The sequence below is a fragment of the Elgaria multicarinata genome, chromosome 2, assembly GCF_023053635.1.
Source record: "Elgaria multicarinata webbii isolate HBS135686 ecotype San Diego chromosome 2, rElgMul1.1.pri, whole genome shotgun sequence".
Classification (NCBI taxonomy): domain Eukaryota; kingdom Metazoa; phylum Chordata; class Lepidosauria; order Squamata; family Anguidae; genus Elgaria; species Elgaria multicarinata.
In genome coordinates this window covers 76,180,236-76,196,899 of record NC_086172.1, presented here as the reverse complement: position 1 = coordinate 76,196,899, position 16,664 = coordinate 76,180,236, and the positions used below count along the sequence as shown (strand labels likewise).

The 16,664-nt window shown below is 48.5% G+C and overlaps 1 protein-coding gene across 1 annotated transcript in view; it reads left to right on the top strand.

The window, feature by feature from the left end:
- ABCB6 (ATP binding cassette subfamily B member 6 (LAN blood group)) overlaps positions 1-16,664 on the top strand; it is a 42,050-nt gene that overhangs the window by 5,256 nt on the left and 20,130 nt on the right. The window contains exons 3-5 of the mRNA XM_063116782.1: positions 1,526-1,663; positions 6,581-6,770; positions 14,205-14,297. Coding sequence (XP_062972852.1) covers positions 1,526-1,663; positions 6,581-6,770; positions 14,205-14,297 — 421 coding nt within the window. The remainder of the gene's footprint in view (positions 1-1,525; positions 1,664-6,580; positions 6,771-14,204; positions 14,298-16,664) is intronic.

The window sequence follows — 16,664 nt, the reverse complement described above, 5'->3', positions numbered from 1 at the left end:
GTAATTCATCTGCATTGAATTAATTGCCCAGTGCTTTCAGCCCTGCTATTGTGGCCCCCACACTCTGCACAAAATGGCTACTCTATACCAGACACTTGTGACTGTTTGCCGCAGACGTATTGCTACAGCCACAGTTACTAAGCCCTGCATTTCACTTATTGGTGTAGACTAGGGCCATCCCTGCCATTAGGCAGAGTGATGTGGCTGCCTCAGGCAGTAGATGCTGAGGGGGCGCGGGATAGATCTTAATGTGTTACATGACCAGCCCTGCACCCTTAAGCTGATAAGAATCATTGCCTGGTCTAGTTGGCTTTTGTACATGGAATCGAGACACCATCTTGTCCTTTGCCTCAAGCAGCGACATGTTTGGGGCTAGTTTCAGGCCTGACCCTCCCACTGGGTGCCTGTTCATGTAAGATAGGGGGAGTCCGGGACTGTCCATTTGGAGCCGGTCCATACAGCAGGGGTAGACAAATTGTTGCCTTCCAGATATTTTGGTCTACAATTGGCATTTACTCTGGTGGTTCACTTTGGTTTTATTCTGTTTTAAACATCAGGGTTTTATATCATGTTTTCTTCTGTTATTGTATTTTATGATTTGTTTTGTGAACCAACCAGAGAGATTCGGCTAGCTAAGGCTGATGGGAGTTGTAGGCCAAAACATCAAGAAGGCCACAATTGCCCACACCTGCCACTTAGCCACCATGAGTATGAGGGACTTTAATTTTATCTAGTACTGAATGGGCAGTCCTTGCATGGACAAGGGCTGCTGGAGCTTCAAATGCTGATTTGCTGACAGCAGATTATTTGATCAAATATTGTGTGCATTGCGGGGAGGGGTCCTTGTGCAAGTGGCAGTCTACTTTTGATTGCACCATGATGTTAGCAAGTGGCAAGCATGAGGGCCCTTGCTTTCCATTCCAACAGGAGTTTGGGTCTACAGCACACACACATCCCTCACTCAAAAGCAGGCCCGCTAGCCATGTCACTCCAGTGAACCTCCACCACCTTCACCCCTTCTTGCTAAGTCACATGACCTAGCTTCTCCTTCTGGCCATGTGCTGTAACTGCAGCATCTCTGCACAGGAACAGGTCCGGGAGGCAACAGGAAGCAAATCCAGCCAAGCTGTCATCACACAAGTGCCTTGGGGTCAGGACCACCAACAAATGCTCTGTAAAGCTCCTGGGAGGGACTGGATATGAGGGACTGGATATGGAGTTTTTTAGAAGAAAGTAATTTGGGGTGGGGTGGGGTAATTTTTAGCATAATTCTCCCTCTTCAAATAAATCGGTGTTTTAAATACCTGACTATGATTTGACCAGTTTTTGGTCAATCATCTTGCATTTTATTTTTGGCCAGTCAAGTATCAGCCTCCTCCTAATCGGGCTCACTTAACCTAGGAGTAAGATCTTGGAGAAAGAAGCTTCCCCTCGTTTGTAGGGGAGGGGGAGAGGAAGGGGGGAATAATGCTGGAATAATGAAACTGCTGGAATAATGAAACTGACATGAACTGAATTCCCCCAGGTCCAATTCAGCCTGTGGTTACTCCGCTACATCGGCACCTTCACCCTCTTCACTTTGGGGATAAAGGCCCCAGGGCTGCCCCGAAAGCCTTACATGCTGCTAATTAATGAGGATGAGCGCGACGTGGAGAACAGTCAGGTGGGCTTCTGTTCCCCTTCTGTGTTTCCTCTTTCTCTCCATCCCTCTTATTTCTCCCCACTTCCACCCCATGAACCAGCTGCAGGGTTTGGGAGGAGGCAAGTATATGTGAGGCTCATTGCAGCCAGGAGTACTTCTTTGTCAAGAACAGGGCTTGTAGCTACAGCTTCTCCCCTTGTGATAGCTGCCACTTTAAAGATATCACGGGCACGAAACCTCACCAGGGTTAGAACCTGGAGCCAGAGCACATGTTACAGTTGACACGGAGATGTCTCTAAAACCAGCCTCTCAGGAGTGATCTTTTCCCAGGCTATTAATGTGTAGATTGCCATCATTATGGTTTAAATCTCCGTTCCCCTGGCTGAGGCTGCACGTTGTGAGCCACAGGAGTGTAGCAGCTCACAACGTAGAGGCCATCTTTTGGCAGAATCCCTGTGGTGACTGTCATGTGAGCCTGCAGGTCCAGAGGAGAGATGAGACAGGATTGGGACTAGAAACACCATCTTGTCGTCACCTCCTTTTCTGACAACATGAGAGCCCAGATTTGAATGTTAGAGCCGATGCTTGGCATGTAGATTGTTTCTACATTCAATTCCTGGCATCTCCAGTTAAAAGACTCTTGTGACATCTGGGGGGGAAGACATCTGACTGAAACTTTGCAAAGGTGCTGCCCTTCAGAGCTGGACTAAATGGACCATTGCCTGCCTGGTTTGTTATAAGCCAGTCGCATTTCTTTAAAGCAGGAGTAAGGAAGCCATGGCCTCTTAGATTAGATGTGGTTGGACTTCCGCTCCCACTAGCCTCAACCAGCATCAGAGGCAGTAAGCTTATATACACCTGTTGCTGGGGACCATGGGTGGGAGGGTGCCGTTGCGCCATGTCCTGCTTATGGGTCCCCGGTCAACAGCTGGTTGGCCACTGTGAACAGAGTGCTGGACTAGATGGACCCTTGGTCTGATCCAGCATGGCTCTTCTTATATTCTTATGGCCAATGGTCAGGGATGATGGGAGTTGTTGTCCAACAAAACCTGAAGGGCCGCAGGTTCCCCAACCCTGGTTTTAAGGCTCTTGAGCTTTTCGCAGCAGCATGGTGCCAAGAAATTCAGCAGAGGCTGCTCTTCTGGTCATGGAGCTCCAGTGATGGGAAAAGCAGCCCTGCTGAGTTTCTCAGATCTATGCCGCTGTAAAAAGCACACTATCCTCAGTTACTGAAGCGGCACTCAAACATGTATTCAGGGAAGGTAGCAGGCCATAGGGGAAAGTTCACAGAAGGTGTGGTTGAACAAACAAGCTGGTAAGACTGGTTCAGTGATATAAAATGTGCCATGAGGCAAAGCTGTTGGCTAACTAATCAACAGTTCTTTACCACAGGCTGCTGAGAGGCTGGGCCTAGTGAAGGAAGGGTTAAGGGTAGATGTGTTGTAAGGAAAGTGGAGGGCCAAATTAGACAACCCCGTGTTAGACAACCACACCTGCTTTATAGGCAAATAGGCTCCTGTTTGCCCATAAAGCGGGTGTGGTGACTACTTTTTATATCAAAATGAGCTAGCAACGGTGAGGAACAAAACCCGCTCACTCCCTTGGCTTTATCCAAATGTGTTCGGCTGCTTTAAGCAATTCCACCTCCCGCTTACCTCACTTCCAACATTAGAGCAGAGCTGGGGGAAAACAGCTTAAAGTAGCAAAGCACAGTGGGGAGGGGTTGAGGGAGGAAGGGTTTCAGGGGCAGAGCACCTGCTTGCATGCAGAAGGTCCCAGGTTCGAACCCCGGCATCTCCAGGTAGGGCTGGAAAAGTTTCCTGAAACCCTGGAGGGCCGCTGCCAGTCAGTGTTGACAATACTGGGCTTGATGAAACCATGGTCTCATTGTAAGGCAGCTTTTTCCTCTCCCTTGTCCTTTTTTTTATATAAAAAGTAGGGATACATACATATGCCACTTTATAGGCAAAGAGCCAAGTGTGTATTTAATAAAATACGGATGCCTAGTTTTGGTCCTTAGATAACATTTGTGGAACAGTTTGAAGATTTGGAATGGGCTGTGTTAAGTGCTCAGCTTCATTAGTATTGTCATATTTTGGCAATCATTTTTAGGCAGTGGAAAATCTTACTATAAACAAAATTAGCACCACATGGAGTTAGCTAATGAGCTGGACACCAGTTTTGATAGGTTGCCCCCTTTCATGCTGGCATGTGATGAAGGGAATGTTGCAAATGCTTTCAGGCATAGCCGATATGTTCTTAATATTTATCTCCTGCTTTAAATAAATAAATAAATCTTTAGAGATTTGTTTGTGTCAGGAATTGGGGGGGGGGGAACCTGGCAGATGTAAATCTTCACCAGCAGGTGGCACTGTGGATCTTTCCTATATCTGTAATCTAAACCAGTGGTCTTTCATTGTTGACCCACCTCAGACTCCCAACCTGCAACACGGGATGCACTTTCAAAGTTTCACAATTCCCCAACATGGTGGAAACAGCTTTGCCATGAACCATCTGGACTGACCTCATGCCCCACTTTTGGGTCACGACCCACCAGTTTAAGACCACTGCTCTAAACTCATTTCAAACATTTACAGTCCCATGCCCAGGCCATCAGTCCCATTTCTGCAGCCAAGAGAAGATGAGTTCTGCAATCTATATAAATTGTATAATTTTTTGTTTGGTATAATTCTGCAGTTTTAAAAATTAATTTGCATCAATTGTTTGGGGTTTTCTTGCCATTAAAAGGGGGCAAGGAACTATGTGAGGCAAAGAAGTTCTGCTCCCAGCCATTGGAGATTGTATTCAGTCGCTCCTCTGGGCTTCTGAGACTTCAGTAGTAATTGCCTTTTAAGCATATCTTCTAGGCCACTAGGGCTAGGAAGTTACTTAAAAAATAAATATTGAAAACAGTTTCCAGAGATTCCCAGTCTAGCATGCTCCCACTATCATGGCAGACAAATAGCACTGGCTATACCCTACCCCTGATTGCTGACACCTCCCTTCTTATCTGTGGAGTACTAATGCTGACGCAGTAGCATTGCTTGCTTTACTGTTACCCTGAAGTCGAAAGGAGAAATAATCCTAATTTCATATATGTAATGATGGGGTGTAAATGTGCTGTTACCACCCAGTAAGGAGTGAAAAACACAATGACCCCATTCAGAAGACACCTTAAACCACGGTTTTAACCACGGTGGTTAAGCCAGAAAGCTAGGCCGTGTTCAGAAGACATCTTAAATCATGGCTTTAACCAAGGTGAATAAGGCTTTCTGGCTTAACCACCATGGTTAAAGCTGTGGTTTAAGGTGTCTTCTGAACACAGCCCGACTTTCTGGCTTAACCAACATGGTTAAAACCGTGGTTTAAGGTGTCTTCTGAATTGGGCCACTGAAAATGTCAGCTCAGCCACTGTGAAAAGGGTAAACTCAAGTGTTAGTAATTATTAGGAAAGGGGCTGAAAATATAACAGCAAGTACCCTAATGCCATTACTGTCAGTTTAGCTGTGCCTTACTCAACCTGGCACCATCCAGATGGGTTGGAGTATAACCCCCATCACCTCATGCATGACAGTCAATTGACATGCTGGCTGGGGATGATTGGGGTTGTAGTCCAGAACTACTGGAGGGTCACCAGCTTGGAGAAGGCTGCTGCTGCATACAATTCCGGTCACTCCGACTCAAAAAGAGCTTTGTAGAGTTTGAGAAGGTACAGAGCAGAGTAAGTAAAATGGGGTACTGAAAAAGATAAAGAGACTGAGGCAACGTAGGTCAGAGTAAAGATGATGAAGTGGTGATACATTGGAGGTTTTGGAATAGTATGAATGACATGAAGAGAGTGGACAGAGATAAATTATTCTCTTGCAAAACTCTGGGATTTATGGTCATGTATTAGAACTGAATGATACAGGACAAACAAAAGGAAGCTGATGGAGTTGAAGTCCAAAGACTCTGGAAAGCATCAGCTTGTGGAAGGCTGCATCATAATTATGCCTGTCTAGTAAGTGTCCTGTGTATCTCCTTGGCCAGTATTTATTTATTTATTTTATTTTATTACATTTATATACCGCCCCACAGCCGAAGCTCTTGGGCGGTTTACAACAATTGAAAATGGTAAACATTAAAAGTATACAAAATTTAAAAAACATAAAAAACAGTGTAAAAACAACAGTATCCATTTAAAAACAACAATTCTGGGTAATGGAGACAGAGTAATGTCTCCGTTATCTTCCAGTAATGGAGACAGAGACCTCATTCACACATAATGCTAAGCCAGGACTCCTGGCTTACTGTGAACGAACAGCATGTTGTGGGTAGAACAGGAAGGGATACCCTTGACCAGATAAAACAAACCAGGAAGATGTCTGTGCCCAGGATCCTAGTTTGTTGCTCTCAAGCAAGCCAGGATTCATAAGTCATCAACATTCATTGTCCAGGCTCAGACAACACTACAAACTGTGGTTAATTAGAAGTGGAAGCTTCCACACTCCTCCTTGGCAGGGAGAGAGGAGCGTGCAAGCCCAAGGCTCACTGCAGTTTGTTGTTCAGGCACGGCACACTAAGCCATGGTCTAGCGTGACTTGTAAATGTGGCTCTGTATGCGCTATCATAAAACAGCAAAGTTGTTGCACTTTTGATCCTTTGCAGTCATGTTGTTTTAAACACTTCCAGTGCCTCTGAATCTGTGTGATACTGAAATTCTAAAGGTTCTGCTTTCCTGTCCAGCCATGTTTCATCAATGCTCCCTCCCTATACCCTTTGCCAAGAAGTGCCCGTGGTTCCCATTGCCTGCCAGCTCCTTCTGCCACATGCCAGCTGTCATCTCTATACAGATGCCGTATCAGGGAGGCGGTTGCCTTCTCAGATATTTTCAGGGCCCCTGCCGAAAACCTCCTCCTCCTCCTCTTCCTCCCACTCACTTGCATTTCTGTATCTTAGCCCCTGCTTCCAGATGCCAGACACCACGCTTCCACCTGGAGGGATTTCGGCCAGAAGTTGCGCCTACTTATACAGTACATGTGGCCAAAGGGGAATTGCCCGCTGCAGGGGCTGGTGATCTTCTGCCTGATGCTTATGGGGCTGGAACGTGCCATCAACGTCTTTGTGCCCATCTTCTACAAGAATATTGGTAAGCAGAGTGGGGAGCGGGGGCTTCCAGGGAGGCAGAGACCCAGGGAGGCATGGGGCAGCTGGCATAATATAAATGCTAGGGTTTCTTAAGGGGCTGTTTTAGAATAGTGGAGTAAGGGCAGATCAGATTGCTTAGCTGTAGCTCAATGGTAGAGCAAATGCTTTCCATGCAGAAGGTCCCAGGTTCAATCCCCAACCTCTCCAGAAAGGGCTAGAAAAATAAGTCCTGCATTAAACCCTGGAGAGTCACTGCCAGTGACCATCAACAGTGCTGGGCTAGATGGACCAAGGGACTGACTCAAGCTTAGGCAGCTTCCTATGTTACTGTGACTGAGACTGCGTTCGGACAATGCAATAGTCAATGGTGGGTTTAGTCAATGTCATGGTTGATTATCGAGGGGGTACTCCCCACACAACGTCATTATAATCAACCGTGGTGTGGATTAAGGCCAGAGTCAAGTTGACTATTAGTCAATGGTGCATTTGTTTGACACATCCCCCCCCTCTCTCCCCCCCAGTCCTCCCACTGGTATCCCATTAGCCATTGCAAGTTCTGTCAGCTGGACTAGAGTGGCAGCTGCTGTTTTGTTTGCTCTTGCCAGGGGACTCTGTAGTTGCTGAAAATAACCAACTGTGTGTGAAGAAATAGTCAACGGTGCCCGACTCACAACACGATAACCAACAGTTGTTGACATATTCAACTCTGCACAGTGTTGGTTATTTGCATTGGTTATTTTGGCCGAATAGCCAACCATAGTGTGAAAAGGCCCTGACAGACAACACAATAACCAACCATTGACTATTTAACCCACTGTTGACTATTTAACCCACCATTGGTTATCATGTTGTCTGAACCCAGTCAGAACGTGAGTAACGTCCTCTGTTTTGACTAATATTCCAAATTGGCCAGCAGAGGGTGATCTTATGCAGACATTTGCAGGGTGCAGTGGATTTACAGAAAGGAAAAGTTGGGTTGCTTCATGTAAGCCAGGAGCCTCCTAATAGGCACCGATACTCGCCTGAGGGAACTGCAGCCAACTGGCAGCTCTTCTGGGCGTGGGTCCTTATCAGACACTTGTTTTGAAGCACTAAATGTTGGATGCACTCACTCCAAAATGGGATGGTCGAGGAGGCCCTTGAGCACCCTCGTTCCCTAGGGTCAGCGACTGCCTGCAGAGCCCTTGACGCGCTTAGGAGACATGGTTTGGCATGTCCAGCACACTGCGCCATGAGGACTCCACACCTGGAGAGAGAGAGAGAGAGAGAGAGAGAGAGAGAGAGTGCCAGGTGCTGAGCTGTGTGGAGTTCCTGACCTGTGCTGCTTCCCTTTGCCTGTTGCGATGACACAGCGGCAGGGGGAGGAGCCATTTCTCCATCGATTCCTCCCCTCCTGGCACTGAAATGCAACTACCTAAAATGTGAGGGAGCAGCCATTGCTCAGTGGCAAAGCACCTGCTTTATGTGCAGAAGGGCTGAGATTCGATCTCTGGCATTTCCAGGTAGAGATGAAACCCTGGAGAGGTGCTGCCAGTCAGTGTCAACACTACTGGGCTAGACGGACCCAGGGTCTGGCTCAGTATAGGTCCACTTCCTATGTTCTTATGTTACCCCTCTTGGGAAAGTGTGGCTGTTTCTACTGGGACCATGTACTTGCAGCATGTCCTTTTGGGGATGGCGCCAGTGAGTAAATGTGAATGCAGGATGATTGGATACATTGCACACCTCTTGCCCTGTTGCTCCCCGTTCCTCTGGTCCCTCAGAGGCACCCCACACGTTGCGAAGGATGGGGCAGTAGACTCGGGTAGTGAGATCTTGGCTGTGCCACTTTAGGCTGCAGGGTTGGGGGAGGGGGGGTCATATTTTTGAAAGCTCCCTTGTCTAATAAAACCCTTTATGTAGCATATGGCAGAGACAGCGAGAGAGAAGTTAGAGTGCTTCCTGGTGAGGCTTTTATCCTGCAACCATCCTGCATTATTCAGGGAATTCTGTCTGGGCGGGAGGGTATCCTGACAGCGACATACTTGATTTGTAACTCTCTTGTGTTTTCCCACTGCTTTTGTCTTCCGCCACCCCCAAATCTGTTAAGGAGGAAAAGACGGAATGGGTGCACAATGCCTGTGGATTGGCCGTCCTACGGGCTCTCCGTCTGGAAGCACCCAGAGGGAGAGGTGTTTTGCATAGCCCACTCTCTGATGTGCTGGCTTCAGAAATAGGACACACACACACACACACACACACACTCCTGCCTGCACTCTGCTGCCATGGTTCAGTCTACAATACTGCCACCCCTTTTGCATGGTGTCTAGATCAGGGGTGGGCTACTTGGGGCCTTCCAGGTGATTTGAACGCGCACCAGCCCTAGCCAGCGTAACCAGTGCTGAAGGGTGATGGCTAAAACATCTGAAGGGGAGGGGCACAAGGGGTGTAGAACACCTCTCACTTCCATCAAGCGATTTCCCTGCCTTCCTTTCCGCTTCCTCCTCCAGGCCCACCTCTTCAGCAAAGCCTTCCCCAACCTGCTGTGGCCTCCCCTGACCTGTGTTTCCTCTGTCACCTAACACACCCCTACCTCGCCTCCACGGCAAACGCCTGACCCCTTTCCTGCCTCCCTCCCTCCTTTGTCCATCCTGGGGGCACGATATGACTCTTGAGTTTCGGAACATGTTTAATAAGAGTAGAGGAAGAGCTGTTTTCCCAGCTGAATCTGCAAACTCAGGGTGAGCCGCTCAGATGGCATCACGGGTGTGTGTGTGGTGGTGGGGGGAGTGCTTTTGTCTCTGGAGGCGTGGGGGAATTTCATGGCCCTCGTAGGTCTCCCCAATACTCTCCCAGAGGCTTCTGCCCTGAGCCCTGCTGTGACCTCCCATCCTGCGTACTCCCAGGCTAACTCTGTGTGGAGCTTTGGGGGTGGGGGAAGGAGGGGAGCAGCTTGCAGAGGGTGGGGTGGGGGGGCTCCCTTTGTTAGCAGAAGCCGCTGGTGTGTGCCAGGTTCCCATGCCCCGGTGGGCGGTGCGAGTGCCAGCTCAGGGCAGCTATTGAGAGGTGCCTGAATAGGGGAGGATGGACTCTGGACCTGCCTTTCAGCCCTGACTTTTAGACTTTACAAAGGCGTCACTGCAGGCGGGAGGCACGGCACGGCGAGCTGCATGCACAATGGCTTAATGGGAATGGAGCTGGGAGCGGGGAAGTCTCTGCCCTACATGCTAAGCAGCTGCCGGGCAGAAGAGGGGCTTCTCGGCCCCACCTGGGAGAGTCTGCGTCCTCCCCCCAGTCTTATCCGGATGCCCCCACCCACCACACTGGCGGCTGCTCCTGCCGGTCCTGTGCCCTAATGCTCACCCTTGCTGCTGTAGGGACTTAAAGCATCTAAGTGCCCCTGCACTGCTGGGTCACAGCAAGGGTTCACCCAGCTCAGCAGCCCGTCTTGCCAAGGGAGCATGATGGGGGACTCTTATGTTTGAGTTCATTCCCAGTATCTGGTAGACAGAGGTGTCTCTACTCATAGGAAGCTGCCTTGGTCCATCTAGCCCACTACTGTCGACACTGGCTGGCAGCAATGGCTCTCCAGGGTCTCAGGTGGAAGTCTTTCCTAGCCCTACCTGGAGATGCCGGGGATCGAACCCGAGACCTCCTGCATGCAAAGCGGGGGCTCTGTCGCTGAGCCACGGGCCACTCCCTGAAGGTGGATGTTCTGCTTTCGGCTCTCACAGCGTGTAGCCAGACCCTCAATATAGTCACTTGATTTTCATATATGTATTATCTGATTCTTCTCTCTTAATCATGTATGACCCTGGCCTTTACAATACCCTGTGGCAATGAGTTCCATAGGCCAGTTATGCACTGTGTTGTAGTGCCTGGGTGGGGTTGGGGGCGTTGGGGGGAATCATTCAGCTGCTTATCAGTCCCCCTGAATGGAATCCACTTCTAGAAGCTGAGTCCTTTAAGAAGTCTTAGGCCAGAGGGATGCTATCTGGACCAGGGGTGGGGGTTTGCTAATGTTTAGCTCATCATTCTACATAGTTTAGATCTACATCTGAGTTTCTGCAGGAGTTTCCCAGCTCCCTGCATCCCTCCTTTCTTAGACTTGCAGGGGCCCCCATATCTTGCCCTGACCTTTATTATTCATCGAATACACTGGCTGTACCAGATGCTGCTGTGTTGCAAAACCCTAGTCTTGTCTGTCGGCATACAGAGCCCCATGTGAATGGGTGGTTATGCTGCTGGCCCTACTTGTTTCCTTCTCAGTGGGAAAACAAGTGGTTACAGGTGTCGTGAAATTCAGTGAATGAGGAAGGGTGATGGAGCCATCAAAGCTTACATGACTGCTGAACCCCAGAAGAGGTTCCACTGCTCTTCCTCCTCCTCTCTCTCTCTTTGTGCCACACCGTGTCAGGAGCTGTGGGCAGAGTTGAAACGTAAGCCTGGCATTTACTCTGGGAGGCCTGGGTTGCAATCCCATCTCTGCCAGAGGGCTCATCTTAAGTGTCCTCAGCTGACTCTGCATTGCTCAGCCTCAGGTTCTCCATACTGAAAAATGGGAACGGCCTCCCTCCACCGGGTAGTGTATTTAGTATTTATTTATTTATTGCATTCCTATGCCACCCAATAGCCGAAGCTCTCTGGGCGGTTCACAATCAAGGGTTGCAACTGGGTTCTTTGAAAAGGGAAAAAACCACACCAAAGAAATGCAATACTGGTTAGCAGGCGTGAGGTCCAGGTGGCCCAGTCCTTATTTGGATGCCCACCTTTTCCCACAAGGCTCACTTGACCTGTACTTTCTCTGCCACCCAAATGCACCTGTATCTCATCCCTGGTAAACCTGCCTCCCTCTCAGCAATGCCTTGTCCATCCCGCGTGCATGATGTGACTTCTGTGTTTTGAAACATGTGAAATAGGAGTAGAGGAAGGAGTGCATTCCCCGCTGAATCTGCAAACTCAGGGGAACCGCTCAGATGGCATCACAGAGCCCAGTTTCTACCTGTGCTTGAGAACAGGGTAGATTAATGCTCCCTGCCATGTGCAGGCTGAAGTGGGACGGGATGGGGGGGAGGGGGATTTCTCTTCTCCCCCCCCCAATGCCGCCAAGTAGAAAGAATGAAAGGCAAAGGAGGGGCACTCCCACATGGGGTCACCCACCCTGCCAGTTAGGATTATCCAGCAAAGTGCCGCTGGCGGGGAAGGAACAAGGAGCCTTTGTGTGCCCGGCCTGGTCTCCCAGCAGCCCAGCAGGGGGTTGGGGGTGGGATCCTTGTTGCTGTGTGGTTCCTTGAAAAGGGAATAAAGGCACCCAGGAGATTCCACCGGTGTCTCTCCAAGCAAAGGAGAGTGAGCGGCTCTGGGGCAAGATGAGTACGAGGTATGCAAAACCACCCCCACCCACCCCTCAAAAAACCCCTCAAAACCACCCAGTGAGGGTGACTGGCAGAGGAGAGTCCCATGTAGGGAGAGCAGGATCTGACCCCAGAGTATGACACTTCAGCACTGCAGTGCCTGGTGGGCTCTGAGAAAGAATACCTTTGTTTCAGTATTTCTGTGAAAAAAAAATGATAAGCTGCCCTTTGTCTGGAAAGGATCCTTGGTGGTGTCCGTATAATGACAGAAGGACAAATGCAGTATAGCAACCATGATAATAATAATAATAATAATAATAATAATAATAATAATAATAATAATAATAATAATAAAAATACAAGACAAGAGACATAAAAAATATTTAACCAGCAAACCAATGAACAAATTATTATTAAATTTAAAATGCCTGGATAAACAGGAACATTTTGATTTGGCTCCGAAAAGAGCACTGGGTCAGTTCCTTGTGTCTGTCTCACAGGAGGGGGTTCCAGAGTCGGAGCAACACCACACAAGGCCCTCCCTTTTGTAAATACACAATGTATTTCGCCCACTGATTGTACTCAAGAGACCTAGTTCGCACAACACCAACAGCCCACCTTGGCTTAATCTACTCGCAGGGGCTGTCATGTTGTGCCAGTTGCCTGTGGGTGCCATTTTTGCATGGTCCCCGGCTTGCCATGGCTTGTCGTGTCATGCAAACCTAGGTGGCAGGGTTTGTTTGAGGCCTAGACAACCCTCAAATAATCCTAAAACAAGCCACAGGTTTTTTGAGGGTTGTCAAACCCTCAAACGGCCCCTGCCACCTGGGTTCACACAGCACACACTACAGCAAGCCAGGCGCCCGGCACAACACGTCAGCCCCCGTTGGTAAATTAATTCATGGTGGCCTGTTGCGGCACACGACAGGCCCAGTGAAGGACCTCCTCTGAAGATCTGAATGCATGGCAGGACGATGAAAAACAAGGCCCAAAGCTGGTGTTTTCAAATCAAAAGGATTTGGGGGTGGGATCCTGGGATAAATGTGGAGACTCACCAGCAGGGGGGTCACTTCCCACCCATCAAGCTCTTTCCTGTCTTAACAGCAACCATCCAGAACTGATGATACATTCTAACCCTCCACCCCAACCCCTGAATCAAACCCAGGTAGCTTCTCTTGGCTCTTGCTCATAAAAATACCACCCAAACTGTAGCAGGGATGCAGTGTTTACTGGATGTGTTTACCCCTTGTTGTTTTATTACCCTGTTGTTTATATGTCGTGTGCATGTGTATCCACTCATATGAACAATAGGGTAATAAAACAACAGGGTAAACATATCCAGCTAATTGTAGGGACTGCCTTCAGTAAAATCTAAACCGCGTTAGTTGGAATTTTGTGGCCTCTTCTTTGGGTTACCCATCCCACGTCCAATAGCCAGCCTACAGTAATTTCTTGAGATCTAGAGAGTTTTGAAGATGGATTGCTGGAGGGGGGAAAAACATTTTCACTTGCCGGCAGCAAAAACGGGCCATAAGGAGGAAATGATCCAAATCCAAACAACCATAAGGGACTTCTTAAATGCAATAGCACTACAATCAGAACCTCATATACATACACTTAGAATTTACTCTGTGTGTTTTAAAAAACACTTGTACAAACATGCGTATCCCTAGACTAAGTAACAATGCACAATTGGGAACATGTATCAATGAACAATATCCATAGTGTACATTGATACGTGTTCACAATTACACATGTGCATGTTTATATGTGTGTATTTCAAAATGCTCAAGAGTACATTCTGAGCGTATGTTTTATGGGGTTCCGATTCCGGTGTTATCGTACACAGGAAGGGAAAGGCAGAAAGGAGGGGGAGCGTGCTATTTTGCCCGTTTTCAATTCCACTCATGAAACAGGCCGTTGCCGATTTGTGACACACACACAAGGGGCTTTAAGGTGAGGTCAGCAATTGATATATGAGTTGTGGGAATGGGTTACGGGTCTGCACATTGGCAAGGGAGGCGCAAGGGAGTCAGGTTAGGTTTGTGTGGCTCAGGATTAGGGCCTTCTCAGACTGATTCTGCTTGTCCCCCATTCTCCAGTGAACGAGCTCACGGACGGGGTTGCTTGGCGTATCCTCCTTCGGACTGTCTGCGTCTACGCGGCCCTCAAGTTCCTCCAGGGAGGAGGTGCTGGTGAGTCAGTCTTGTGTGTGGAGACCATGAGCTTGTGCGTCTGTGCTGCTTCCTCTCCGTTTCTAACCTCCCTGCCCACTGAGAAAACAGATCATTCCTTTAATCCAAACTTATTATTATTATTATTATTATTATTATTATTAATAATAATAATAATAATAATAATATAGCGCCATCAATGTTCATGATGCTGTACAAAACTTGTTTCTCTGCTGTCCAGCCACCCCCTGTCACCTAGCAAAAACAGACTTGTTCAACCCCAGAACCCAAAGCAAGGGCCTGTCTCCTACAACCTCCACATGAGAAATCCAAACAGGTGTACCTTCCTTGAGAAACCTGGCTTTAGGGCCCTTGGTAGCTCTTCCTCTAGCCGTCTTCTGTGATGCTACCAGAAGGCTTCCTCTTGCTAGTGCTGCCACTGTGGTGGGAAGGATATTGGGGGCTCTGTGTGAGCGTGCACATGCAAGGGCAGGGCAGGTCCTGGGAGAGCAAGCTCTGCCTCCAGTGCGCACGCCCAGCTTGTTAGGAACATGATGCTCCACAGAGTGAAGCAAATATGATTCTTAGGGGGCGGGAAGAGCAGGGGCCTTGGCCAGCTTCAGCCAACCCTACAAGTAGCACATGGAAGTGGACCACCTCAGGCAGCAGATTTTGAGTAGGGATAGGTGAGAAACGTGTTCACGTTCCAGTGCGAATTTACCCAGCACACACTTCCCAAACCTAAACACAAACTGGAACACAATTAGACACTGAAATCCCTTACTTTCCCAAAGTTTGTGATGCAGTTCCAACCCCCATCCTCAAAGCATTCGTTTGGGGAAAGCGCTTGCAAAATATGCATACGCGTGAAACCATGCGTTCAAAAATGCATCCATTTGGGGGAATGTGCACGAAAACACGTATTCAGTGGAAAAATCACTGGCAAAAAATATGTACATTTGGAGAGAAAAAGTGTATTTTGAAAAATGTGCGTGGAAATAGGTATGAAGTTTTGTGTTGGCTAAAAAAATTAAGGAAAGAGGACGGAATGAACTTAGCAGTAGAAAAAGGAGAAGCTGAGCAAAACTGAGCTTGTGAGATCTGCCCATCCCTAATTTTGGGAATGATGAAAGGGCAGCAAAATGTCAGGTATTTTAGTTGATTGAAATAATGGTCAGGGAGGGATGGGGAAATCCGCCGGCCCCTCCATAGTGCAGGACTGCTGAGGTCTGAGCCTAGATGACTAGCTGGCTACTTATCTAGCCCTGAAGCTCAGTAATCCAGCACTGTAGCGTCGTTGTCATGTAGAGCTGACTGCTGAGGCTTGGGGCCAAGCAAATATGGAGCTGCTTATTGGACTTGAAGGTGAGTGGTCCGGATTAGCCAGAGGAGAGGGATGGCAGAGCTGCAGGGCGGGCAGGAATTGGGGTCAAGAGATGTACGTGCAAGCACGTACACGTGCGCCAAATTGTAGGAAACTTTAAGCTGTTCAGAGCTCTGCTCCCCACTGCAGCTGAAGGAGTCCATGGGGAGGGATAAATTAATACCAAACACATTTTCTCTCGTACTAATGAATTCACCCCCCACCCACCCACCCTAGGACTCCTTTAGCTTCAAAGAAGTCAGGGCCCTTAAAAGCATATAACATCCTGGAGTGGCAGAGAGGGAACGACCCTAATCCTATTCCGCTGGGATATTATAAACTGTCAAGGGCTAATGCACCCCCCCTCCCCTTGCAGATTTTCTTTTTCCAAACTGGCCTCCTCAACAACCCATGGCTCGATTGAGCATTTGATAGGTCTTAGAAGTCATTGAGCAGAAGTGTGGGAGCCATTTGGAGGTTTCTTTTTTCTGTTTAATTTACAAATAGAAATCCTTTCTGTATCCCTGAGAGTCCACAGTCTGCTCAAAGGGAGGCAGCAGAGAACCAAACGGTTTCAGCTCCCAACTGGGACAGGCCCTTAAGAAGCTGAACCACAACGTCTAGAATGAACTCTTGTTCTGTGCTCTGGATGCAACTCCAAAGCTCTAGATCAGAGGTGCTGAACCTCTTTCAACCCAAGGACCGAATTCCGTTCTGGAGATGTCTCGGGGGGGGGGGGGGGCAGGGGGAGGTCAAAGATCCCAGCATCTTTTTATCTTAGTTACTGCCAGGAACGAAGCCTTGGGAGCCTTTTAGAATGGGGGGAAATAGCATGAAAGCTGGGAATCCACCAAACAGTGGCTGGTTAGGGGAAGGGCCGGGGCTGAGAGGAGGGGGAGGGGCTATCCAAAGGGAGAGGATGGTAGAGAACATTTGTCACCTCCGTCTGGGTTGCAACTCTTGTTCCAGGTGAGGTCGGTGAGACACATGGGTTTTCATCCGACCCCTAAGCACACCCGCACCCC